Genomic DNA, 26,893 nt, shown 5'->3' on the forward strand with positions numbered 1-26,893 from the left:
AGTATCCCCATCAGTCACACCCTCTTTTGTGCGCGCCCTCTTCTGTTTTGAAAAAATTACGCCTTCATTTAAATCTTCCTTATCTTGTCCCTCAACAAACTCTACCACCTGTAAACCGTTATAACTCCTCAAATCTCGCTGATTTTCCCCTGATTCTCTCGCGTCAATTACACCCTTTCCTTGTATCGACATCTCTTTCAGAGCTTCGTCGACCACCTCTATCATCCTTGATTCGATTTTCTCACCTTCTGAGTTTCTTAACCACTGATTTGACCCCGAGCTCAGCTGCTTCTTCATTAGAGCTCTTAAGGAACCATCATATTTTCTGGGTCCATGCTGTCCTTCCTTATCAAACATTTTCTCGCAGAACTTCTCAGAATGCCCGATGAGCCCACAATAAAAATGAAATGATGGCAGCCGCTCATATTTGAATTTAATCCACATCGATTCGCCCCTGCTTTCTTAATCCTCATCTGACTTTTAAGAGGCTTATTCACATTAACAACTACCTTAATCCTTACATAATTCCTCCATACCCCTTGAAAGTTCTTTGGATCTGATACTACAAACTTACCCACAAAATTGCCTACGGACTGAAGAATGAACTCAGAATTAAACCCCATGGGGAGATCATATACCTGCACCCAAATGTAGAGACCATTGAGTTTAATCTCTGTTAATTGTTCACCAATTTCCAGCTTCTTCACCACCAATGCTTGATTATTGAACGTCCATGGTCTATCGTCCAAGACTCTCTGCAAGCCTAACTCATGAAAAAACTTAAAAAGAAACAGATTTGGAACGCTTGTTTCCTCCACAAACACTCCTTTAATCGGCCTCCATATTGATGAGAAAGTGTCTCTCATTGCAGCAAAATTTACCTTCCGATCTGTTAAAAGACTTCCAACCACACACATGGAATAACCATCATTCAGAGTATTTTCTGGGATATCCTCCAGGATCAGCCCCTCAATATCCTCATCATTCATCGACAGATTCGAATGCTCCTCCATAATATTTTTTACCTTCGACGAACTAGCCATGATAAGCTTTGAACTAAACTACCAAATGACAGAACTACCAAATGACATACTAAAAGAATGACTAAAGAGAAATAAGGACTTACGTCAGAAGACGAGACAGAGAAAACACGTCATAGATATATAATTAATAAAGAATTTATAAAATATTTGTTATCGCCGTATTTGTTTCTTTTTTGTGTTGAAGGTTTATCAAAATCCCTCACAAATGCTGCAGTAGAAGGTCATATTCACGGGTGTAAAGTTAGTCAAAGTGCCCCAGCTGTGACACATCTATTATTTGCTGATGATATTTTTTTATTTTTTAAAGCAAACAGGAGTGAGGTGGAGGCTGTCAAGACTATTCTGAATTTGTATGAACGCTTCTCTGGTCAATCGATTAACTTTCAAAAATCTGGAATTATGTTTAGTGCAAACGTTAGGACTGATAAGCAACATGACCTCTCTGAGTTACTGGGGGGGGGTCACGAATGATTTAAGGCAGATCAATTACTTGGGACTGCCATCTCTTATTGGTAGGTCAAAAAATTCGGTTTTTAATTTTTTGAAGGAAAGAGTTTGGCAGAGGATTCAGGGGCGGAGTGCTAAATTACTGTCAAAAGGGGGTAAGGCTGTTCTTCTCCGTAATGTCGCTCAAGCAATACCTTCTTATTACATGACATGCTTCTTAATTCCCAGGAAGTTATGTACAGAGATAGAGACATTGATGAATGGTTATTGGTGGTAGTCAAGCTCTAGTACGAATAAGGGTATTCAGTGGGCATCTTGGAGCAACATGAGTATGTCTAAATGTAAGGGGGGATTGGGCTTTCGCGATCTCCATGACTTCAATTTGGCCTTGTTAGGGAAACATGTGTGGAATTTTGTGAATAATCCTCAATCACTCGTGGCAAGGGTGTTTAAAGCAAAATATTTTCCTGAGACTAATGTTTTCCAAGCCATTAGAAGGGGGGGTGACAGTTTCATTTGGTCGGGGATATTTCAAGCTAAAGAGATGTTGAAAAAGGGGTTTAGGTGGGTTTTAGGGGATGGAACTCAGATCAGCGCTTTCAGGGATCCTTGGTTAAGGTCGAAGGAAGGGTTTTGTGTTGAGAATGCATCATCAAATAATCATAGGAGTGAGACAGTAAGTGACTTTTTTATGCCCGGTTTGAAATGTTGGAATGAACAAATGGTTATGAATTCTTTTCAACAATGTGATGCACAATTAATTCTTGATACTATTATTCCTCAAAACCAAGTCCAAGACCGAATTGCTTGGTCTGGATCAAGTAATGGCAAGTATAGTGTCAAATCGGGATACGCTTTTTGGCAGGAACATTATTCTCAGTGTACCAGGATGGTGGCATATGTTGGGTGGAGTAAAATCTGGGGAGTGGAGATTCCCCATAAAATCAGAGTTTTCTTATGGAGGTTCTGTCGTAACTACGTCCCAGTGAGAAATATCCTGCGATCTAAGGGAGTAAATGTCCCCATTTTATGTCCGGTTTGCGTCTCAGATGTTGAACACCTCCTCCACATTTTTTTCGACTGTGAATTTGCTACTCATTGCTGGCAGTACCTTGGGTATCAATTGGACATGAGTGCTGTTGAGCACGCTCCGACTTGGTTGCTTCAGAAGTTAAGTTCGGTGGTAATGAGGAAATAATCACTATAGCCACAGGGTTGTGGGGCATATGGAATTCTCGTAATATGAGAATGTGGGATAATAAGGTTTGAACTCCTGCCTTAGCCATGGAGTGGAGTAAGAAGCAGGTGAATGAGTGGCGTGAGGCGAGAAAAAGAAGTCGTGGGGTATAGGGAATTGTCTCAACGGTGAATCAAGCAGCAGTAAGAACCTGGATTGCTCCTCAGGAGGGTGAGTTTAAGTTGAATGTAGACGCTTCTATTACAGGGGGACTATCGTTCTTCACGGTGGGGATGGTTATCAGGGATCATGCTGTTCAGTTTGTGCAAGGGAGAAATGCAAAAATTGCAGGTGCTGTTTCAGTTCTTGAGGCTGAGGCATTAGGTGTTCTTGAAACTTTATCTTGACTGCGTACTCTTCGAGATATGAAGGTTCAGGTTGAGTCTGATTCCCTTACTGTAGTGAATGCAATTCTCGCCGACATGGAGTATCAAGTGGAAGTAGGTCATGTCATTGAGGCGTGTCGGTCTTTGCTAGTCGAGCTAGATAATGTCTCTGTGCGATTTGTTAGAAGGCAAGCAAATAAGGTGGCCCATTTAATGGCGCGTATACCTTGTTCTATAAATTGCCATAATATATTTTTATCTCCTCCACGTTCTATATTGGAGTCTATTGTTTCTGATGCTTTGATTTGTTAATAAAGATTTCTGAGTTTCAAATAAAAAAAAAGAATTTATAACATATCCTCCTCGTATAACTAAGCTCCCCAAAATATAAACTAAATTATGATAAAAATTTTTAATTTTAAAACCGAGGCCGGAGGCGGCCAGTAGTAAACACGTAGCGTTGTATTCAATCTACGTTTTTCACCGTCAAAAGCCATTTCCATTTTTTTTACCGTTGCAAAACACACATACAGAGTACAGACGCGGTAGATATTAAAAAGGGGCAGGGGTTTAGAACAACTGAATAAATCGAAAGCAAACACTGCCTAGGGCTTTGCTTTCCCGCCTTGATTTCAATTCACATTCATCTCTCTCTGTCTCTCCCCCCAATTCTAGGGTTTGTTTGGCTTCAATGGTGTCCCCAAAGGAGTTGCTCTCTGAAATTGAGTCGTCTCTGTTAGGTCCGAATCCACCTTCTCCTACTCAGAAGATACAGCTCATTCACGCCCTTCGTCGCTCTCGCTCCTCTCTCCAATCTCTCCTTAAGTTCCCGGTACTCTCCCTCTCTCTCTCTCCCGATCCCAATAGGTATTGTAATTGATACAGTGGAACCTAGATAAACTCTCTCTCTCTCTCTCTCTCTCTCTCTCTCTCTCTCTCCCTCCCTCCCTGCTCCCTCCCAATAGGTGTTGTAATTGATACAGTAGAACCTAGATAAACTCTCTCTCTCTCTCTCTCTCTCTCTCTCCCCCTCCAATAGGTATTGTAATTGATACAGTAGAACCTAGATAAACTAACTCTCTCTCTCTCTCTCTCCCAATAGGTATTGTAATGGATACACTGCATTGCGTTTTTAACCTCGATTAATTAAATTATCTAGTCTCAAACACTACGAATTCATAGAGATTTTTTAATTTTACTGTTACATATATAGTATAGTGTATTGCTTGCAAATTTTATGAGGACTATTTATCTGAAGTGTATTGCTTGAAAAAGGTATGTAATAATCTTCAAGTGTGTGTTCTTCATTGACACACCTAACACATAGTGTACTGATCGATAAACTACGGTGACTTGAATTGGTGAATTTTGTTTTTTATATTGATATGTAGGCTCCGAAGGCGTCTGATCGAGCTCAAGTAGAGTCTCGAGAAGTCAGGCTACCAGATTCTGGTCCAATTTCGCTAGATGAACAGGATGTTCAGATTGTAAGTTTTATGTCAAATTGGTTATGTTGTGGATTACAGTGTGGTTTTTGATTTGCAAAAATGTCTTACTTATTTTGATTCATGGCATGGGATGCTATTTTTTATACCTGTCAGTTCATCTAAATTTTTTAAACCCTCGTCTGGAGTGCATGCCTTAATCTAATGCTTTATACTCTAGTATTTATGAGTGTAAAATTTTTAATGTATGACTCGTACTGTCGGCATTCTGTAGCTTTTCTGTTGAAGATGAACCAAGATACTGATTTATATATTGTTTAGATTTTATAGATTTAGCCTTCAGGCATTTAGCTCATATCTCTACTTTAGTTGTTTTTCCACTGTTCTTTGTATCTAGCTTATATCTACGAAGATACTCGACTGTGTTGCTGTTGAATTATATTTATATTTTCAAGTTGCAACAGTCATCTTATTTTATTTTTTAAATAAATACTGCATTTAATGGCTCTGCAGGCTCTCAAATTAAGTGATGATCTCCACCTTAACGAGATAGACTGTGTCCAACTTCTTGTTTCTGCAAATCAAGAAGTTAGTATTCTTCTCTAACTTGTAATTCATTGACCTTAATATATCATTTAAATGCTAAATACCGTTGTTGCTGTTTCATTTTCATTAAGTGGGGATTCTTGGGGAGAGAGCCTTTAGATATTTTGCGCCTTACAGCAGGAATATGGTACACAGGGCGACGAGATTTACTAACAGCATTGTACTCACTTCTGAGGGTAATGATATATATTTTCTCCTTCATCTTTTGAAATTATTAACTGAAAATGTTTTGGTGTAGATATTAGCATCCATGTAGTTATTTATGTCATTAATTTCTTATATTTTCTTGTTGAAATCTTGGGAAATTGCAGGCTGTTGTACTTGATCCTGGACTTGACGATGACCTTATCTCAGATGTTCAGAAATATTTAGAAGATCTTTTAAATTCTGGCCTTCGACAACGTTTAATATCACTCATTAAAGTACTCATTCTGGTCATGCTATCATTTTATCAGTTTGCTTATTCAATGAGGATGCTTTTACATGCAGTCTTTATTATATTGTAGTGATATTTTCCTGAGTACTTGGGCCTTCCCAAATGTAGGAAATTTGTTATGCTTATTACTACACCCAAGAAATTGTTAACATTTGGGCTGGGCACGGAAAAGTGAAGAAAATATGTGTTAGTGGGATCCCCTAAAGTGCTAAAATATGCTATTTTAGGAAATGTTTAGAAATGGACGGGACATCCCGAAAAGGAAAGTGATAAGAAATGGGTGGGATTAAGGGAACACATTTTTAGAAAAAATAGATTCTGAAGTAAAGCCAAACCTGTTTTGTGGTGGATTTCCTCTTAATGATGCATCTTTTGTTTAGTGGATCAAATTGTTATACTTCCATCTTTTACCGGAGTATTTTAGGTCTTCCATTCAACACATATCTTAATGCCTGTGATCAGATACAACACGTACTGTAGTACCATGTAACATATAGAGTATATGATATTTTCTTTCATTTGTCCATTGGTCACTGACTTTTGACCAAGCATTCAATAACTTAGCTCAAACTGTTTTTCATGTGTACCTGTTTAAGAAAAACGCGTTACCCTGCACCATAAATAGCATTGCTTCATGCGTAATTTTAGGAACTCAACCGAGAAGAACCAGCTGGTTTGGGTGGCCCTAATTCTGAGCCCTATGTTATTGATTCGAGAGGTGCTCTTGTGGAAAGGCGAGCTGTTGTTTGTAGGGAAAGGCTCCTCCTTGGCCATTGTCTTATATTATCTGTTCTGGTTGTTCGGGCAAGTAAGTACAGATTATCATTTCGTTGTATATGATTTAATATAAACAAAGTCCCCCGTCTTAAATTTTCTACTTGTAAAGACTCTAGTGCCACTTATAATCTAAAACATTTTCACAAAATCAAATAAATAGTGGAATTGAAGAAATAAACAGAATGTGAGATTATAGAAATACACGGAAGGTGCATGAAAGCTACACGCTTTGATGTTTCCTTGTGAAGGGATGATGTTGCCGGTAATTTTAAGTTGATACTAGGTGGTTTAGAAAATACGTTTGAGCAAGAGAACTACCTGATGTTCAGCTTGCTTCATTTTCACTATTTTAATCCGTAATTTGACTGCTACCTTGATGATACGATTAGGATTCCTATCAGAAATAATTACGTGCTTCACTAGGAATCAGATTGTATCGTCCGAGTATGACTTCGGTATATCAAGATCCAGATTTATTTGAATGTTTTCATTTACCGGAATATGTTTTGTGGAAACTTAGATGAGGGGACATAAAGTTCTTGTAAAGGCATTTAAAATTCATAAGGAAAATGTTAAGAAAAGTGAAAATCCGCACCACATTAGTACCCCATAGTGCCCTAGTTTTTGAATATTTGTTGCCATTAGTCCGGAAATATGTTTTGCTCATCTTGTACCATCAACCCCTCAAATTTTTTAAGAGCAACGTTAGGAATTTGTATTCGAGATTTTCTTTTTTACTTCTTCCAACCACTATTTCTAGAGAACTTCATGCTTATGTGCTATTTTATTTTACAAGTAACTTGAATTTTTTAATTGATGATCTGAATGATTGGTTGGCTACTTCTGTCAGGTTCAAAAGATATAAAAGAGTTATTTGCTGTTTTGAAAGATACGGCTGCGGAGCTCAACAGTAGCAATGATATATTGAAGTATCAGGTCCTAATTTTATATTTGTTTATGATATTCCGTTCTCCTTTTGTTGTTAAATTGATAAATTTTATTGGACACCGAATAAAGATCTAATTGGATGGATGGACTTCACAAGTGTTTGATGCCAAAGTATTTATTGCATACGATATTTTTACTCACGATGGGTAAACACTTGAATCCCCGAATCCTTCGGTAACCCAACATATATGTGTATCCCCATGCACCCCCGTATCGGATACTCATATATTTACAATCCGTCTATAATTTTTTTTTATGATTTTTACTCTATTGAAAGGCTCTAATCTTTATCTCCGTTTCTACAAAAATAAAAAATCTGATTTAAATTATTAATTATTAGATGCTTATGCTATGCATTTGATTCACTTTGCAATAATTTCTTACTTATATCAATAGATTCTGTCATCCATCACACCTATATATATTTATAGTATTATTATAATGTATAATCTATGCATGCCGTCTCCCTCCGCACCTCAATCCCCATATTTTCATTTTTGTTGAATCCATGTATCCCCGCACCCGTATTCTTAGGGTTTACTGTTGATAACAATAATCACTCATGCAAAGTAGGTAGCACAAACACTCTAAAGTTCAACCTCTTATAATTCTGAATATGTTCTATTTGGTAAATGCCTTTCTTTTTTCATAAGGTTAGTTTTGATCAATGCTAATGCGTACATATCTTTGTAGATTGCCTATAGCATTCTATTTTCTCTTGTGATTGCTTTCATATCGGATGCTCTAAGTGGGAGACCTGATAAAGCGTCTCTCCTGTCCAGTGATGCTTCTTTTAGGCGTGAATGTCAGGAAAATGTAAGCTTATACGGGCATCGATTTTCAAAATGTTTTCTGTGTATATTGGACTTTCCTCTTTCTCTGAAGAACTTTTTGATCTACTATTTTTTGTTAGTTAATCATCGCCGGAGATGATCCAATTGTGGAGGGCTTCATTGGTTCTGTTAGACTTGCATGGACTGTACATTTAATGACATCACAAGATGTAAATGATTCCAGGAACACAATATCAAGTGCTTCTAGTGATATGAAAGAGATATGTTCCTCCTTGGAAACCATCTTTACAAATAATGTTTTCCAATTTCTCTTAAATAAGGTTCTTCAGACCGCTGCTTATCAGGTTTGTCTATGACATATCCTTTTTATATAGAAATGAAGTACATTGAGCTCTAAAGTTTCTTGGCAACTACTGTAAAAGTCTTGGGCTGAAATATTGCAGGAGAATTTTGAAATTAATTCACAGAAAGATATTTATTTATTGCTTCTCACTTCATTGGATTAGACATTTTGCTGTTTTTTCGAATAAATCTGCAGTCCATAAACATTTTAGCTGATATATTCTATATTTTAGACATACTAGCTATTTTCCTGAATACTATTACTTTTCAGCTCCCTCTTTCTAGGCTGTCTGCTTTTGCAGCTTCATTTTCGACTTGCGAGTTCTCTTAATTTAAGCTTTGTGCTATTGTTAACTAGGAAGATCAAGTAGTTTATATGTTTCCTACCTCATGCATATATATGTAATTAGATTTAATTTGGTTTCTGAGATTGTTTTATTGTCTTTCTATATATAAAAATAGATCTTTTTCTCATTATGCAGAATGACGATGAGAATTTGGTCTACATGTACAACATATATTTCTAGATTGTCTGCTTGTGCAACTTCATTTTTGACTTAAAATTTCTCTTAGTCTATGCCTATGTGCTATTTTAAAGAGGAAGATCAAGTAGTTTAGAGGTTTCCATACCTCTCGCTTAATTATATAATTGGAATTAATATGGTTTCTGAGATTGTTTAATTGCCTTGCTATGCTATAAAAATAGATCTTTTGCTCATTATGCAGAATGATGATGAGGATATGGTCTACATGTACAACGCATATTTACACAAGTTGATAACATGCTTCCTTTCACATCCACTTGCTAGGGACAAGGTTAGTAAATTCTTTTTGTTCGTATTGGACTATTATTTCGTGTTTGATATTTTGCTTCAAATGTATCTTAGCTTGCAAAAACTATTACACATGAATACTGCTTTTCTGCTGAAGTTGATACTGTTTTCTGCACGACTAATCTTGCAATGTCCTGCAGGTTACTGTAATTATATTAATTTTAGTTATTTGCCTTGAGATATAATCCCATTAAATGTTGTTATAAAATCTTCGTTGCTCTTGATATATGTCTAAAAAGAAAATTAGGAATGTGTTAGTTAGTAATGATTTTTATACCTTATTCTTTATTACTTTTGTATTTGTGCATATAATTATATGTGGAGTGAATGTACAAATATTTATGTGTATATGTAGAAGATCACTCATAGCTAAGCTAAAATTACCATTACTGCATCTAGAAAATATTTGATCTTCATCTGAAAGACAACATTAGCGTTTCACAAATAAACAAATTATTAATGAAAAATCTTAAAGACAACACTTACAATGTACACACTCTCAGAGTGCCTTATAAAGGTTATGATGGATGCCTGGATAGGGTACTGTATGCATGGAGGGGCAATTACAGTGCATTAGAGTATTATGTTATATGGCAATTTATAGTTGGTATGAATGTAAATTATAGCAAATAGCTAATATTTTCCAAAATTAACACGAGTACATATAAATGGAAAGTGTAGATGCAGCTGCTATACCACAGTGCATTAGAGAATGGCCTTATATGGTAGTTTTGACTGTAAACTATAGCATATGACTATCATTTTTTTTATAATCAAAACCTTGCCTTTAGATGGAATTGTAGCTATATCCAGTGAAATAGTATAATGACTAGCGAGATATATATTTTCTGCCTAGACACACATTATAGCTTTGATCCCCCAAATTTCAGGCACAGAAACTTGACATATCATTAGTCAAATTGGTTGTTTTATTCTTCTGAACAGGTAAAAGAGATTAAGGATAAAGCTATGGCTGCATTGAGTCCCTACAGAGTGTCTGGATCAACCGATTATGTGCTAGATGTTAGCATGCAAACTCAACAAGCTGCTGAATTAGCCCCTCAACCATTTATCTCTCTCCTGGAGTTTGTGAGTGAAATTTATCAGGTCAGTATTTGTATGAATTAAATTTTAATGTCTTGGTGCCTGAGGTTGTTGCGGTATGGGTTACTGGGTTAGTCAATGCCTGTCAGATTTTCTAATCCATGATCATTCGATGATGAATGATTTGAGAATCGTCTCTTGTTGATGAATAGTTACTGTTAAATTGTTAAAGAGAATTAGGTTAGTTGCATTTTTATATGGTTAAAAAAAGTATAGTGATGAAGAAATATCGCTTTTATGCTAATCACTAATCACTGATTGTCATTCGGTACTAGTTACTCTCTTTAAGTTAGTTGAGCTGAATATTATCACTTTTTGCAGACGTGAGTATGGCCAAATAAAAACTTTGTATAGAATATCCAGCTGCTTTGCAATAGTATGGTTTATTTTTTTTTCTAATTCAATTCTTTTATTCCTTTATACTACAGAAGGAACCGGAGCTGTTGTCTGGAAATGACGTTATATGGACATTTGTAAATTTTGCTGGAGAGGATCATAATAACTTCCAAACACTTGTGGCATTCTTGAAATTGCTGAGTACGTTGGTAAGTGAAGCTTGAAAGCAGTTACAGTCCCACCAAAGGTTATCATATCAATCATGTCGATTTTTGCATTCTGACAGGCGTCAACAGAGGAGGGTGCTTCAAAGGTGTTTGATTTACTTCATAGCAAAACTTTTCGCTCAATTGGATGGAGCACATTGTTTGATTGTATATCTATCTATGAGGATAAGTTTAAACAGTCCCTTCAAACTGCTGGAACAATATTGCCAGAGTTTCAGGAGGGGGATGCGAAAGCACTTGTTGCATATCTTAATGTTCTTCAAAAGGTACTATTATCCCTTCTTCTGTATTTAAGGCACGCGATCACAATATTTTACCATGATGGCCTATATTACCAGGACTTAGGGATGGGTGTCGGACACGTGTGGATCCAAGAGTCGGATTCTTAGTTTTAATATAAAATTAGGATTCTTGGATATGGATCCAAAATTGGACACAGGTGCGGGAGTTGAGATGTTAAGCTAACACAAATGAAACCTATGTTACCCAGTCTCGGGTATGAGTGTCAGACTTGGGTGTGGATCCAAATGTCGGACCATTAGTTTCTATAAAATTAGGATTCGTGGATATGGATCCACATATGTTAAATTGTACCTATTTTTTTCCTTTTTTACATATTTTAAATTTGTAAGAACTAGCGTGTAATTGTTTATTTCAAATTTATAGCATAAATCAAAGAATAACATGGATATAGTAATTTATAGACATCTCTCTCTAGAAACAAAGAATAGCATGGATAAGTAGAAGTGTCCAGTTTTCGTATGAAGGATCCGACTCGGATCCCGTACCCACGTGTCATGTGCTGTTGACACGGGTATGAGGTCGAAGAGTCCGGGTAACGGAGAGTAAAACTTTGTATGAACTAATTTATTGTACATTCTTATAAAGAGTCTCTACTGCGATCATGTACACTTAATTATGGATGTTACTTTGTAGCATAAATCAAAAGAATAAAATTGAAACAAGTCATTTATGGACCTCGCTCTCTATAAACAAGTTGTAAGGAGGCCTTAAATTTCCATTTTGAACTAGAAGACTACAAGGTGAAGTGTCCGGTTTAAATAAGAAGGGTCCGACTCAGATCCATACCCACACCCACACCCACGTCATATCTGGTGGACACGGGTATAAGAACAAAAATGGAGAGTCCCGGTAACGGATATGATGGTATTGTTGTATAGAATTTTTTATCTTTATGTCAGTGTTTGCTTTGTACAAGTTCCATGTGTATGCTCAAGAGGTCTTCTATATTTTCGACCTTGCTGCCACTTTCTTGCTCTTCGTTCAAACTGAAGAAGAAGACAGTTGTTTTATTTGATACTCTATAGGTTTTGTTAGTTTAATATACTTTTTAGTTGTTGAAAAATGTATTAAGATCCTGACACAAGTTATTCAACAGTTGGCAACTTGGCATAAAGGTTTCTGATTTTACCCTTTGCAACTTTTTTGTTGTAATATGTCGGTCAACATGTTAATTTTCCTTAAATTATTTTCTGTGTCCATTCTGGTAGATTGTTTTTGATCTTCAGGCCTTAGTTGGATCTGTTTCTTGTCAATTACCTTCCATTTGTTTTAAATTCAATGTACAAGACTCAATGTCAAGTAGGGAGTCCAATCCCTTCTTGCATTTATCTAAATTGGATGTATCATGTATGCTGGTCATAGGATGATAATGTGGTTTGTCTGATACACATTTACCTTGTGATAAATACTTTCATGTATTAATGGTTTATGATTTCTCCAGTTATCTAGGTCATGGCCTTGTAACATGATCTTATTAATCAAGTGTTTCTATTTTTTGTAGGTTATAGAGAATGGTAATCCTATTGAAAGAAAGGACTGGTTTCCCGACATCGAACCACTATTTAAACTCCTTAGTTATGAAAATGTTCCTCCCTATCTGAAGGTATGTTGATCTTGTTTCTGCTTGTGGATCTGAAAACTACTACCGCCTTATTGTTTATTTACCTATATCAGCGTTTTAGCATCGTAGTCTGTTCACTTGGTATTAAATATTAATGTATTTCCCTTGTACTCCAGGGTGCTTTACGTAATGCTATATCTACTTTCATTCAAGTTTCTCCAAACATAAAAGAGACCATTTGGAATTTTCTTGAGCAATATGATCTGCCAGTTGTTGTGGGATCTAATGTTGGGAATAATTTACAGCCATTTACTGCACCGGTAAATTTTGCATCTCTTGCCTTCTTTTCTCATGTTGTCCGAAGTTGTGTTGTGTATATCTTAACCTTTGTTATCCATGATTGGGGTGGGGGGGTCAGCTACCAACTTATTAACGTTTTTTCTTGTTGGTTCTGTGCGAAAGTTGGGTCATAACCAAAAGCGGGTTTTTATGCAAAAGATAGTGTGCTTTCCACTGTAGATTAGACAATGCTTTCTAGTTCTGTTGGATTTATTTTTAAAAATTGTACATCATGCCTTGCCAGGTTTATGACATGAGATTTGAATTAAATGAAATAGAAGCCAGGAGAGAACAGTACCCTTCGACTATATCATTCCTGAACCTCTTAAATGCACTGACTGCTGAAGAAAGGGATGTAGGCGATAGAGGACGGAGGCATGTATCCGTTTCATGTTTTATTTTCTTGTAATTTCTTTTGTTCTAGTTTTTTCTTTTCTCATGCATTTCTGTACTTCTCACTATGCTTCGCTGTTGTTTCGTGCAGATTCATTGGTATCTTTAGATTTGTATATGATCATGTGTTTGGCCCATTTCCTCAAAGAGCCTATGCGGATGCTTCTGAAAAATGGCAATTGGCTATTTCTTGTCTTCAGCATTTCCAAATGTGAGTTTCAACATTTCATTCTTGTTGTCCTTTTCATTTTTCCTACTAATACCTGTAATTCACATTGAGTTGTAAAAAGGAAACATGTATGCTTGATTGTTAATTCCCGTTTTTTTTACAGGATACTTAAAATGTACGACACAACGGAAGAAGATATAGAAAGTGGTGCTGATCAATCATTAGGGTCACAATCAACCCCGCTTCAGATGCAGATTCCTATTGTAGAGTTGTTAAAAGTATCTTGTTTTTCCTCATAATTTACCATTAGTCAGTGTCACTATTTTTTTCGATCATGTTGCTTCTGCTATGTACATATTCAGCATAAACATGCAAGAAAATATAGTCACTTTGTGCCATCTTACTGACAGCTAAAAGAAATTACTCAATAAACTTTTTTTTACTAAGGTATCCTTGAACAAAACCTAGGCTAAGTGTATAAAGCATGATTAAATATTAAATCATACAGCCATATTGTTCCCTGGCATCATTGTTTACATAAGCTTTTGCACTTGACACCAGCTTTGTAGGGCTTTTTGCAAATCTCATATCTTTCCATTAAATGTGTTGTATTAAATGCTGCATGTTTGGCGTGTATTAAATATGCCTTTAAAATTATCTGCTGAAGTGGATCCTCTTGAGTCATTTTTTATTTTTTATGTTTAGAAGTTTAGGTTTTTCCTGTCTTTACTGCCTAAACAGTGATAATGGTCATATTTCCAGTTAGACGGTTTTTTTTAGTCGCTTTTTTCCAAGCTTGGTTGGTGTGGCTTCAATGATGTTATCAACTACAATTTTGCAGGATTTTATGAGTGGAAAAACCTTATTCAGGAATGTCATGGGCATTCTTTTGCCAGGAGTGAATTCCATCATTACACAGCGTTCAACTCAAACTTATGGCCTACTCTTAGAGAAGGCTGTGCTGTTGTCTTTAGAAATCCTAATTCTTGTTTTGGAGAAGGATTTAATCGTTTCTGACTATTGGCGCCCTCTATACCAGGTATCTCTTTCTAAAACTAGACCTTGTTTCGTACCTCTTTTTGTTGTGAATTATTTTTGTTTAGGCACTGCGACTTCTTCAGCACACTTAATAAACCTCTTTGTGAAGTAAATTTGTTATTTTTTCATGCTTTTGGCTATTTGGATTACATAATTGTTTGATCACGGACATAGCAGATTTTAATCTATCTTTCCGTTTCATTAAGTTTGACTGCATTAATGAATTGCCAACACTTGTAGTTTTTTTATGTTTGCGATGAAGAGGTTATTTTCGGTATAACATTATGTGAACCCAGGCTGTAAGAGGACAAACTCATGAATATTCGTAAAGAAAATTTCTGCATCCATTGATTTCATAATTTACATTTAGTCAATCTAAAGCAACGTGATGCCTGGACTAAATTATATCAATAAATAATATATTGATTTAGAAGTGTTATTTACGAAACAAGGTTAAGGTATATATTAGAATCTTGTCTGTCTCTTGATAGGTCCTGCATGTGCATGTACCCACCCAAAAGCCTAGGCGTGGATCAGTTAAGAATATGTTTGTGTTATTTCTTCTTGTGGAGCAGGGAAAAATGATCATGATGTGACCTCTCTCTTACTATTATGGCGGAGAACGCACTGTTCTGCTTCTATTTGTTCATTCGATTACTCCTACAGTCCTACGTTCTGTCAAAAGCTTACTTTTGAACTAGTAAATTTCAAAGTGTGATAAACAAACAATTATGAAGATGTTGCAACTTGCAAAGCTCGTCAGTTGTGTGAAAAAATTATTCGAGAGTTCTTCAAGAAAAATCAATGTATAATTTTATCATAGGCTGACATTATCACACCAATCTTCATATGCTTGGTTGGTGACCTGTTAATACATTTTTTTCCCTAGTCACGTATCTGTAACTTCTTATGCCCAAGTTTGTGAATATTACATAGCACTTATTCATATTCTTCCTTCATCATGCAGCCTTTGGATGTCATCCTAGCTCAAGATCATAATCAGATTCTAGCTATACTGGAATATGTCAGATATGATTTTCGACCAGAGATTCAGCAATGCTCTATCAAGATTATGAGTATCTTAAGGCATACACTTACTTTCCCTCTTGCTTTATGATTAGCCGATCTTGCATGTGTTCTTGCATTTGCACTTAAAAGTATATTATGACATGATGTAATGTCTTCTATTCTGTCATTGTTCATTTGACAGTAATCGCATGGTGGGGCTCGTGCCATTGCTATTGAAAAATAATGCTGCAAACTCTTTAGTTGAAGATTATGCTGCCTGTCTAGAGCTAAGATCAGAAGAATGCCAAGTTGTAGAAAATAGCAGTGATGACCCTGGCGTTCTCATCATGCAGGTTGTTGAAAATGCTTTTTACTTGGTTAATTTTATTTTGGTCTCTGAAGGACATTAAACTTTAGGTTCTAACATGATTTTTTCAGCTTCTTATTGAAAACGTTTCTCGTCCTGCCCCAAATATTGCACATTTGCTGCTCAAGTTTGATCTTGATACCTCAATTGAAAGAACAGTGTTGCAACCTAAGTTCCATTATAGGTAATGCATGCTAAAGATTATCTTTGCGATCATATTTCTTGTGTGTATATCCAGATGTTGACATGTATGCATGACATGTAATCCTCAGCTGCTTGAAGGTTATTCTCGATATTTTGGAAAAGCTTTCAAAACCTGATGTCAATTCTTTGCTCCATGAATTTGGTTTTCAGGTATGGAATCCTACCTATCAAAAACGTTAAACCTCATATTTCTTCAACTTGTAATTTTCAGGTTCTTTTGTGCAGCTTCTATATGAATTATGCTCGGATACACTGACATGTGGCCCTACTATGGATCTTCTAAGTAAAAAGAAGTATCAGTTTTTCGTAAGAGTAAGTCATCTTATGATATTATAAACTCTTAAATTGTACAAGCTGCTATCAGTTTGCTGATATTCATATTTTCTATTGTAAAAATTGTTTTCTTGTCATCACAGCACCTAGATACAGTGGGCGTTGAACCACTTCCGAAGAGGAATAACAGCCAGGCTCTTCGCATTAGCTCCCTCCATTTGGTTGGTTTTGCTTTCTAATTTATGAAAATTAACAAGCCTATTTTCCCTTCTAGCATGCATTCCTACGTGTCTTTGTAGCATTAGATGCTTATGGTTTTTGGTAACTTTACTCTTTCTCTTTTTTACATGTTCTTAGAGGGCGTGGTTGTTGAAGCTGCTAGCTATTGGACTACATGCTGGGGATGTAACAAATACCAACTATCGCGAAACATGTCAAAGTATTCTTGCGCACATGTTTGGGCAACACTTAACTGATGGTCTTGATCATAATTTGTCTCCATCCGTTTCTGGTAATCACTCTAAAGGTGCTGTTAATAGACCAATCACCAGGAGTAAGGTAATTATACTTGTTATTAATTCTTTCTTTCTTATGCAGTTATACCTTTGTGCACATGATTGCTTTTAAATTCACAACCCAATCTGACCAAATACTATTTCTTAATTAAAAGATATAAATGCTAATCATGGTTGTCACGTCGGTGAGTCGAGTCGATCGGGGTGTCCGACAAGTCGAGTCGTGACTAGTCGTGACTAGTCGTCACTAGTCGACAATGCATTAAACTATATATATATATATAAATATTATATATATGTGTTCTAACTTCTAACAAACCATTTTCTCCTTTTTCTCGTATATACATACGGGATCTTAAACACTTCTTCGGAAGTTTGGGGTCTTTAAATGGTTCATAGGCTGGTTCGTTAGTTTGATTTTCATTCTCCATCTGCCACAAAAATTGAATAGCCACGTTAGAACATAAATAAGTAAAAAATCAAGTGCAAGTGTATAAATAAGTTGGAACAATAAGTGTGTACTCTGTGTTTATATAGTTATATATACATGTTTTGAGCTACTGTGAGTGTGTGTTACATATTTGTGAGTGTGTCTAAGTGTATATATACATGTGTATATATATATGTAAGTGTGTGTTTATAACTGTATATATAAAAGTGGGAGAAGAAGAATTAAAAGAGGGAGAAGATGAAATGAAGATTACCTGGAGTTTGGAGACTTGAAACCGCTACTGGGCACTGTAGAGAGGCTGGATTTGGTGAAAAGCGGGACTGAGCTTTTGTTTTTAGGTTATTTTACAACCTTCTTTTGTAACTGGGCATGGGCCTTTTCTCAATTTCTGAACCAGTCGGTCGACTGGGTCTTCTAGTCGACTCGACTAGTCGACCCAGTCAACAAGTCGATGACCAGTCGCTCGAAACACACACAAACACAAGTCGGCAGTTCAAGTCGCCCCTGCCAAAAACGAAAGCTCGACTAGTCGAAGACTAGTCGAGTGACTCAACAACAATGATGCTAATAAGTGCTCGACTTGTATGAATGGGAATTCTCATCAGTATTGGTCTTATTGTTTCCTCTACCTTTTGTTTGTTTGTATGTAGGTGTTGGAATTACTTGAGATTGTTCAGTTTAGATCTCCTGATACTTCTGTGAAGTACTCACAAGCACTTTCCAATATGAAATATGGCTATCTTGTAAGCTTCCTAAATCTTGTTGAAGAGGCTGATTCCATAATCTATTATTACCTTTTGTATGTGATATAATTTGTTTTGTAGGCTGAAGATGTACTTGGAAGTCCCGCAGCTTCTGAAAAGGGCGGTGTCTATTACTATTCAGAGCGTGGTGATCGTTTGATCGATCTGGCTGCATTACGTGACCAACTATGGCAGGTAATTTTTTTTGCTGTTTGTATATATACACATGTATCAGTAGCAATCTCTTAAGAGAGCTTCTTTATAAATTGATTAATTGAACACCAAAACCCCATAATGCCTTTGACAAGGCTTGAACCCTTAACTTCTCTTAAAGGGGATGAGGACGGTATAACTAAAGCAGGAACAAGTCAAAAAATAAGTACTATAACTTTTGAATGTAGTAGATATTCTTTTTCAAACTTCCTCTGCATGTACTGCTTTGTTGATTTGGTTTCTGTGAATGTTTTCAGAAATGCAAACTTGATAGTCCCCAGATGAGCTCATATGGCAGTGAAGTTGAGATTATTGAAGTCAGGGATACTATTCAACAGCTGTTGCGATGGGCATGGAAGTACAATAAGAACCTTGAAGAACAAGCTGCACAGCTACATATGTTAACTGGATGGTCTCAGATTGTGGAGGTTGTTTTTAAAAAGTGTCCCACTTTTTCTCATTGTTCACAGTTTATATGAATTCTGTAATTGTATATTGGACTCTGTTAATGTTTAATGTGATTTGTGTTGTACACTCTGACTTGAAATTGGATATATTCATTTCAATCAAATAGGTCTCTGCTTCAAGAAGGATATCATCCCTTGAAGCTCGCTCAGAAATAATGTTTCAGTATGTCATCTGAACATTCGCTACTAATTTTCTCGTTTACATGATGATCAAGTAATTGTATCTCATATTATTTAGGTTGCTTGATGCTTCATTGACTGCTTCTGGTTCTCGAGATTGTTCACTGAAAATGGCATTTATATTAAGCCAGGTGAAGAACCTCTATGTGCAAATACTGTTACTATATTGCTTTCGAACAACTTTTCCTTTGTTGATTAGTTTTTTGGTCTTATCATAAAATTTATCAAGGTTGCACTGACCTGCATGGCGAAACTGCGTGATGAAAGATTTGCATGCCCTGGGGGCTTATCCACTGAAACTGTCACATATCTTGATATTGTTACGCTGAAGCAGTTATCGAATGGGGCTTGCCACTCTATCCTGTTCAAACTTATTATCGCAATTCTGAGGAATGAATCATCAGAAGCATTAAGGAGACGGTACGATATTTCTTATGCATTAAACACTTAACATAATTGTGAAAATTGATGCAATTTCTAACCGTGCTGGATATTCTGAATTCAGGCAGTATGCACTTCTACTTAGTTATTTCCAGTATTGCCAGCACATGCTAGATCCAGATGTTCCGACAACTGTGTTGCAAGGATTACTAGTCAACGAGGAGGACAGTGAAGATGTTGATCTCCAGAAGGTTTCTATTTCTATATTATTTGTCCAAGTTCCAGAACGATAGTGGTCATGTTTAGATGGATGTTACAATATGATCCCTGTCCCTGTTTTTCAGATTGACAAAGATCAGGCTGATTTAGCTCGTGCAAACTTTTCTATCCTGAAAAAAGAAGCTAAAGGCATTTTAGATATGGTGTGTATATTGTGAGGTCTTTCACTAATTAATTTTTTAGACAGTCGCATTTCCACCAGTGTCCTCTGTTTTCGCTGTTCTTCTCTGTTTTTCTGATTCACACTCTATAACTTAGGTCACGAAAGATGCTACTCAAGCCAGTCAATCAGGAAAGACAATGGCACTCTACGTTTTAGATGCATTGATTTGTATTGATCATGAGAAATTTTTCTTGAGCCAACTCCAAAGCAGAGGTTTTTTAAGATCATGCCTCATGAGCATCAGCAATAGTTCTTATCAGGTTTGGTTCTGTTGACAGCTCAAGTCGAAGTTAGTTTATCTAGTGAGAAAAGTCAACATAGCACGTCATGTATGATATTTTATTGGTCACACGTGTTACGAATTTCAGAGTATTGTCACTTCTGAGATATAAATGTACTTGAACAATTTCTCGGGATAAAAATGTACTTTAACGAAAGGAGTTAGTGGCTAGTCACTAGAGTTGTTATCAGTTTTATCGATCAAATTCGTTTAAAGTATAACTATACTACACAGTGGTAATTCCTGTTACCTTGTTTTCCCTAAGAATTTTGTTGTTTCTTTTCAGGACGGTGGACATTCAGTAGATCCATTGCAAAAACTGTATACTCTTGAAGCCGAACTTGCTTTGTTGCTGAGAATTAGCCACCATTATGGGAAATCAGGGACGCAAGTTCTATTTACAATGGGAGCGATGGAACATATATCTTCGTGCAAGGCAATCAACTTGCAGTTAAAGGTATGTTGTACCTATGAAGTCATGCGACATAATTAAGGCTACGTAACCTTATTTGTGCTTTTTATCAGGGAGGTCTGAAGCGTGTTAATAAGTTTGGTGGAGACCAATCTAACATTGTTCACAAGCGGATGGCCGTCATTCCGTTGCTGAGGCTAGTGTTCTGCCTGACTTCAGTGGTGAACACATCTGAATTCTTTGAGGTTAGCCTCCATAACAGCGTTTTGGAATTTGGATCTTTTTACTACTTCTGATGCATGTTCATTGAGTCTGGAATGAGTTATACCTGGCTAATTGGAATGAGGTTATCATACCGGGCCATTAGTTCTCTCGGCCAAACACCAATGGGAATGAGATTCCACTTCCTGTCACCTAGATTGAAATCCCATGAACCAAATGCACCTTAATAATCCCTTTAGTTTTCATGTATCACCAATATAGAATTAACATAAAATTATGTCGGTTTTGGGCCTTTTGGCTTCTCCCTGCTAGTTGTTGGTTACTCGTCTTGGATTTGTTGCTTATATCAAGCATGTGGTATACGCCAGTCATAGGTGACGATCCATTTTAGAAAATGACGAAAAAAGAAAAAGAAAAATTGTTTGTTATTAGCCTATGAAGTACCCGAGGTTGATCTCATTTTACCACTAAATGTGTTCAACTTATGGTAAACATGCATTGCTTAAGGCCTTCCTCCAAAAGGTTCAATGAATCAAGTTTCCTACCCTCGTCTCGGCAATTTGATATGTCATATACTTCTTTCTTGAAAATCGTAAAGCTTTGTCAGAAGCATATTTCCTGACAAATTTAATCTTAGTTTTAGTAGTACTATTAATAAAATTGGAATTAGTTATAAGTTCATTAATTTATGAACTAAATTGAATGAATATATATATTTTGAACCAAATATGTTTGAATTTTCACAGTAAAGGCAACAGCTTAAACATGGCGATGTTCGTAATTTTTATTTTTCCTTGTTACCTGAGAGGTTATGCATCTTTCTATATACTTTATCCCAGTTCCATTCTTATAACTGTAGTGTTTTAATAGGTGAAGAATAAGGTTGTTCGCGAAGTCATTGATTTCATAAAAAGTCATCAATTGCTCTTTGATCAAGTTCTTCGTGATGATGTTTCGAATGCTGATGAGCTTACAATGGAGCATATGAATCTTGTTGTTGGTATTCTGAGCAAGGTAGGAGCCCTTGCTTAGTCTCGTTTTGTTAAAATATGCAGCTGGCTTAGGCCTTAATGATTCACGTTAATTTCCTGCTGAAAAAGAATTCTATGATAAACTGCCACTGTGTCTTGCAAAATTATAGAATTATTTACTGAATAATGGTTGTATATGAAGGTATCTGGGTAATAGTGGTCTTTTCTACCACTTTGTTAATGCCCTCCCATTTTTTCCAAGGCACACATAGTTGTGCAATATGGCGCTCTTACATATGCTACTATTTTTTTTTCAAAGTTTTGTAATGCTGTTGGCTGTCAGGTGTGGCCATATGAAGAGAGTGATGAATATGGTGTTGTGCAAGGTCTGTTTGGTATGATGCGATCTCTTTTCAACCGCAATACAGAGTTTCTTACATTAGGCAAATCTTCTCTCATTGCAGAGGTAGACTCCTGTCCTTGTTTGAATTTGTCACATGCTGATTGAGTTGGACATTATAATTTTTTTTTTTTTTTTTATTCAATAATGCTGTTTGTTTTGTATTTGTAGAATGGTTGGAAAGCAGAACTGAACACGTTTCGCCTTTGCTTCAGCTTGAACTCTTACCTTTACTTTCTGGTCACTAGGAAATCCATTAGACTACAGGTATGTATATGTATTAATCAATTATAACATGGTATATAGTTTTGTTTGCTCTTCCTGAGTGGTGGTTTATAATTTCCGAGGCACTTATTGGTAATTCCAATAAAAATATAAGTGTACAGCGTGGCTAAATAAAGTAAATAGGCCTCTTCCCTTCTGTCTCGATGATAATAAATAAGTGTGTATATAATTGTCCAAAAGTAAGGACCCAAAATTTGGGAAGGATTTGTGCTTCCGAAACACAATCTTATTTTGACTTTAAAATGTACTAGCTTACAACCCGTGCGATGGACGGGTTTCCATTAATATTTTATATTTTTATTTGTATTCTTTATAATATTAATAAAATTTTAAAATAAGTAATAAAATACTGAAAATTAATTAAAAATAAATTTATAGCCTTATTCTAAGTATGTTTAGTAATTGATAAGATTAATTGGCATTAAATAATAAGTTGTTGAGAAGATTTGAAATATGTACCTTTGTTTGTTTAAAAATAATATTATTAATATGTTGTTGGTGGGATTCGAACCTGGAAATTTTGATTATATATTATTTAATATAATAATACAAATGTTTAATTGATTATTTTGGTGGGATTCGAACCTTGAAACTTAGATTATGCATGTTATTAATATTTAAATCTAATGGTTCTGATTATATGAATTTAAATCTAACATTTGTGATTGAGAGGAATAACCAAAAGTGGGGGTGAACCGAATTACAAATTATACCCTTGTTCGCTTATTATAGTTTAGTATAGATTTTATTTTAGGGTTTTTCCCGTAAGAAATATTTGAATATGATATATTAGACCCATAAACAGTTGTTAATATTTTTGTCCAGAAGTGATGACTCGAAATTCGGAGTGGTCTTCGACTTGCTAAGCACACCTTTTATCTTGACTTTTTAGATTTATTTCATTCTAGTTGTTTTTCCAAAAAAATGTGAACGGTTTTTTGTTTTGAATTTGATAGTCAATATCAAGTGTCCAAATTAATTATGACTAAAGGATATATAGTTTTAATATTTTTTGACATAAGATGATGAAGGAATACAGATTTTAAACACATGGAACTACTAACAACAGCATCTGAACCAGGTTTTGGAGGGTTCGATCAATTATTCAACTCATGCTGAACAGCAACAACCAACATTGAGCTTACTCGGCTCATTTCTTAACTTTGTCACAAGTGCTCTTGAAAGAGCAGCTGAGGAAAAATATCTTTTGCTTAGCAAGGTGAAAGACGTCTTTAGTTGTACATTTTTCTGCATCTTTAACTTATTACCTACCTATATGCCTTTACGATTTTTTAGATTCGGGACATAAATGAGCTATCAAGACAAGAAGTGGATGAAATCATTAACATGTATTCTCGTAAAGACTCTGTTCTTTCATCTAACAACATTCAGAAAAGGTACCAACATTCATTTTTTTTTAATTTACTGCGTTGTTATGTAAATATTTATGTTCAACTATATGTCTTTTATTTACTGTTGTGCTGAAATTCATAAGATACTACTATCCATGGTTCGACAACTATGTTATATGTACACAAAAATTGGTGACTGGTCTTTTTTATCCACCTTGTTAAGAAGACCTACCCTATTAGTTTAAGATTGTATAGAGTATAGAGAGAATAATGACATGTTGTGTATATTGTGTTATGTTGCAAATTAGGCTTCCTATTTCCTATAAAGAAATCAAATCTGATGTGTTGGTGTAAAGTGATTATGAGACTCACGACTCACCTACATATCTATCTTAACACTCCCCCAACTTTGGTGCAATATTTCACTCATGGCTAAGTTGCCGACAAGTGGATGCAGTATTTTCTTTTGTCCTAGGTTCTTACTAAACACAAGCTACTTAATATTCTAAGCATACAAAATAAATGCTAATGATATCAATGTTGATCTTCACCTCGATAAAGTATAGACTCGTTTTGTCTGTGAGCTTGAGTAATGTCGGTTACATCACGTAAGAGACTTGTTATCAAAATACAACTTCATAGAATGGGTAGGCTCCTTTTCATTCATATCAATCCCCAACAGAAAAAAGTTGAAGAAAACCGGGACAAGAAATTGAACCGAATACTAAAAATGTAATCTAACATTGGGTCGTTTTTTTTTCTTTCCGAAAAATATACCAATATTGATCCAAACATATTTTTTAATTATATATATTAATTGTACAACATTTATATGAATGAGACTCTTTAATGCCAGAATGTATTAAGTTTGCAGCAGTCTCCAAAAATGTCCTGCAAATACAAGAAATCTGGTATAATTGATAATTAGTATCTGTACCAGACAGGTGGGTGAGTGCAGATTGTGCAGTATTTTATTGCATATTACTGAAGTACAGCTTATACTAGTTTGTTTACTTGTATCACATTTGATTGTTTGTTGAAAAGAAATTGATAATAAAATGGTAGTATCTGTACACGTAAGGAAGTAAACTAACTGCAAAATTGTATTATAACTTCAAGCATAATGTATTAAGCAATTATATATTTATTGGTTTTAAAACTGACACCAAATTTGTTGTAACCGAAGTGTATTTTTCAGCACCGTAAACAAATCGTTTGATTTTAAACCGAACTTAATGTGTTACTGCTTACAATTGCGGTTTAACCCTAAGACCGAACCTGAATAAGTGGTCCTGGTCTTCCCTGTCAATTTCCTGCTGATTTATATCATCAATTACTATCTTGAATTTTCCAAATTCGAACCTAGAATTGGAAGAAGATTTTGATTAAGAAAATAATATGTAATTGCAAATCATTACTTGTTTTTTGCTAGTTTTTAATATATTTTCTTTTTTACTTTGTTTCGTTCGAGTCAGGCGGTATACTGCTATGGTGGAAATGTGCCGGATTGTTGGTTACAGAGACCAGCTTGTTACACTCTTACTTCTTCTTGCTGAAAATGTACTCAATATCATCCTTGTGCATTTTCAGGACGGGTATGCCCTTCTTAATTGTGTTAGTTGCGATGCATACGATGACAATTGTCTCTAATTTGTTGTTCACCTATCTTCTTACAGATCTTCAACATATGATTCCAATCGAGCTACAAACGTATTGACATATGGTACAGAGTCCGACTCCTATGAGGACCAAAGTGCTTTATGTACAAAATTGATGCCGACATTAGAAAGACTTGAATTATTAAGCGAGGTACGCTGTTTATAAGTTCCTTCTAATACAACATACAAGCATATCTTGGGTTTTGTTACATGTAAGACCTTCAAGTTAGGACTTGGAGTTTTATATATGTTCTGCAGTGTGTTCTGCAAGCAGACTAGTTATGGAACATTGCAGTACATATATCTAGATTTCAATGTCCTAACTGAAGTACTATTAAGGTCTTGCACATCAATTCTGAATGTTGCATTACATATATAATATCTTGCACAATCAGCTACTACTATGCATTTGTCAAATTTGTGAATTCATTATCCGAATATGTTCTGAACTATTTATTTGATTTTGTAGCTACTTTAGGTCTGTGCAAGTAATTGAATTAAATATAAATTGCTTTACGTGCATGTCTCCACATGGTTATGTTTATTTGCTTGTTAATTTAATTAAATATGAATTGCTTTCCAAAAGGCTTGATGAACACCTTGCCAAAATTTTAAACCGTTTTCTATTTTTCTCTATAAATATATTTAATTATTATATTTTTTGGAATTCTGCAGAGTAAAACGGGTCATAGCCTCAAGGTATTTCACAGACTGGTGAATTCTTTGAAAGAAACGGCATATCAGAAGTTAGCTTTATGAGATAGAAGCCACAATTTTGAGCTACTGAAAATCCAGCATCATGTTCAGTAATATTATTTATTCAAGGAAAAATTCAGATTTATATGCATGCTAACCACATGTCCAGTGTCCGCCTTTGTCATCACAGTAGTAATGTATTACATCTTTTGATAGGCAGTTGTAGTTTTGTTGTGTGTTTGTTGTAATTCATGGTTCTGTGGTCTATGTATAGATGAAAGAAGTTGTAGGCTGTAGCTGAAAGTTTGTTTACACTGATTTGGTATAGATGAAAAAACTATAAGTTAAGAGTTTGTGTTAGAATATGCCTTGGCTGCTGCAACTGATTGTATTTTAATTATGCTTATTAAGTCCAAGTGATACATAGCTTGTTACCGAAAGTATATATAGTTAGTTTAATAAGATAGAATTTGAGGTAGTTGTTCATGTTTGTAACTGCAATTCTTGTAACCGCAGACCTGATAGTTAGGATTAGAATTAGTATGCTTTGAATTGGTAGTTATTGTGGTGGTTATAACTTCCAATACTATTTAAGATGTATTAGTTTGTGTATGATTGTGTGTGTGAAATAGATATGTAGTTTTGTGTACTTCTAATCTGCAGTAGTTT

General features: G+C 35.5%; 2 protein-coding genes across 2 annotated transcripts; one reads left to right on the forward strand and one right to left on the reverse strand.

The window, feature by feature from the left end:
* Nucleotides 1–305: 305 nt before the first annotated feature.
* LOC141704580 (uncharacterized) lies at nt 306–1,043 on the reverse strand. The gene has a single exon (XM_074507805.1). The coding sequence runs from the start codon at nt 1,041–1,043 to the stop codon at nt 306–308; it is 738 nt and encodes a 245-aa protein (XP_074363906.1).
* A 2,557-nt stretch (nt 1,044–3,600) lies between these two features.
* On the forward strand, nt 3,601–26,658 carry LOC141708901 (nuclear pore complex protein NUP205). The gene is made up of 45 exons (XM_074512733.1): nt 3,601–3,885; nt 4,445–4,540; nt 5,012–5,086; nt 5,176–5,280; nt 5,416–5,526; nt 6,189–6,348; nt 7,168–7,253; nt 7,959–8,081; nt 8,179–8,403; nt 9,128–9,217; nt 10,180–10,341; nt 10,767–10,883; nt 10,961–11,167; nt 12,706–12,807; nt 12,942–13,085; nt 13,349–13,479; nt 13,589–13,708; nt 13,830–13,944; nt 14,508–14,705; nt 15,672–15,790; nt 15,915–16,065; nt 16,151–16,263; nt 16,352–16,433; nt 16,509–16,595; nt 16,700–16,777; nt 16,914–17,114; nt 18,173–18,265; nt 18,347–18,460; nt 18,736–18,906; nt 19,053–19,108; nt 19,184–19,256; nt 19,355–19,545; nt 19,631–19,757; nt 19,851–19,928; nt 20,044–20,208; nt 20,515–20,685; nt 20,754–20,885; nt 21,733–21,876; nt 22,177–22,299; nt 22,405–22,500; nt 23,600–23,737; nt 23,815–23,915; nt 25,346–25,465; nt 25,547–25,679; nt 26,204–26,658. The coding sequence occupies exons 1-45, from the start codon at nt 3,745–3,747 to the stop codon at nt 26,285–26,287; spliced, it is 5,649 nt and encodes a 1,882-aa protein (XP_074368834.1). The 5' UTR covers nt 3,601–3,744; the 3' UTR covers nt 26,288–26,658.
* Nucleotides 26,659–26,893: the final 235 nt, after the last annotated feature.

This window comes from Apium graveolens, chromosome 2 (assembly GCF_009905375.1).
Source record: "Apium graveolens cultivar Ventura chromosome 2, ASM990537v1, whole genome shotgun sequence".
In the NCBI taxonomy this organism is placed as follows: domain Eukaryota; kingdom Viridiplantae; phylum Streptophyta; class Magnoliopsida; order Apiales; family Apiaceae; genus Apium; species Apium graveolens.

Coding starts and splice junctions, on each gene's coding strand:
- LOC141704580 (XM_074507805.1), bottom strand. CDS start 1,043: ATGGCTAGTTCGTCGAAGGTAAAAAATATTATGGAGGAGCATTCGAAT.
- LOC141708901 (XM_074512733.1), top strand. CDS start 3,745: ATGGTGTCCCCAAAGGAGTTGCTCTCTGAAATTGAGTCGTCTCTGTTA. Junction 4,541..5,011: donor ATGAACAGGATGTTCAGATT/GTAAGTTTTATG, acceptor ATGGCTCTGCAG/GCTCTCAAATTAAGTGATGA. Junction 20,886..21,732: donor ACACATCTGAATTCTTTGAG/GTTAGCCTCCAT, acceptor GTGTTTTAATAG/GTGAAGAATAAGGTTGTTCG.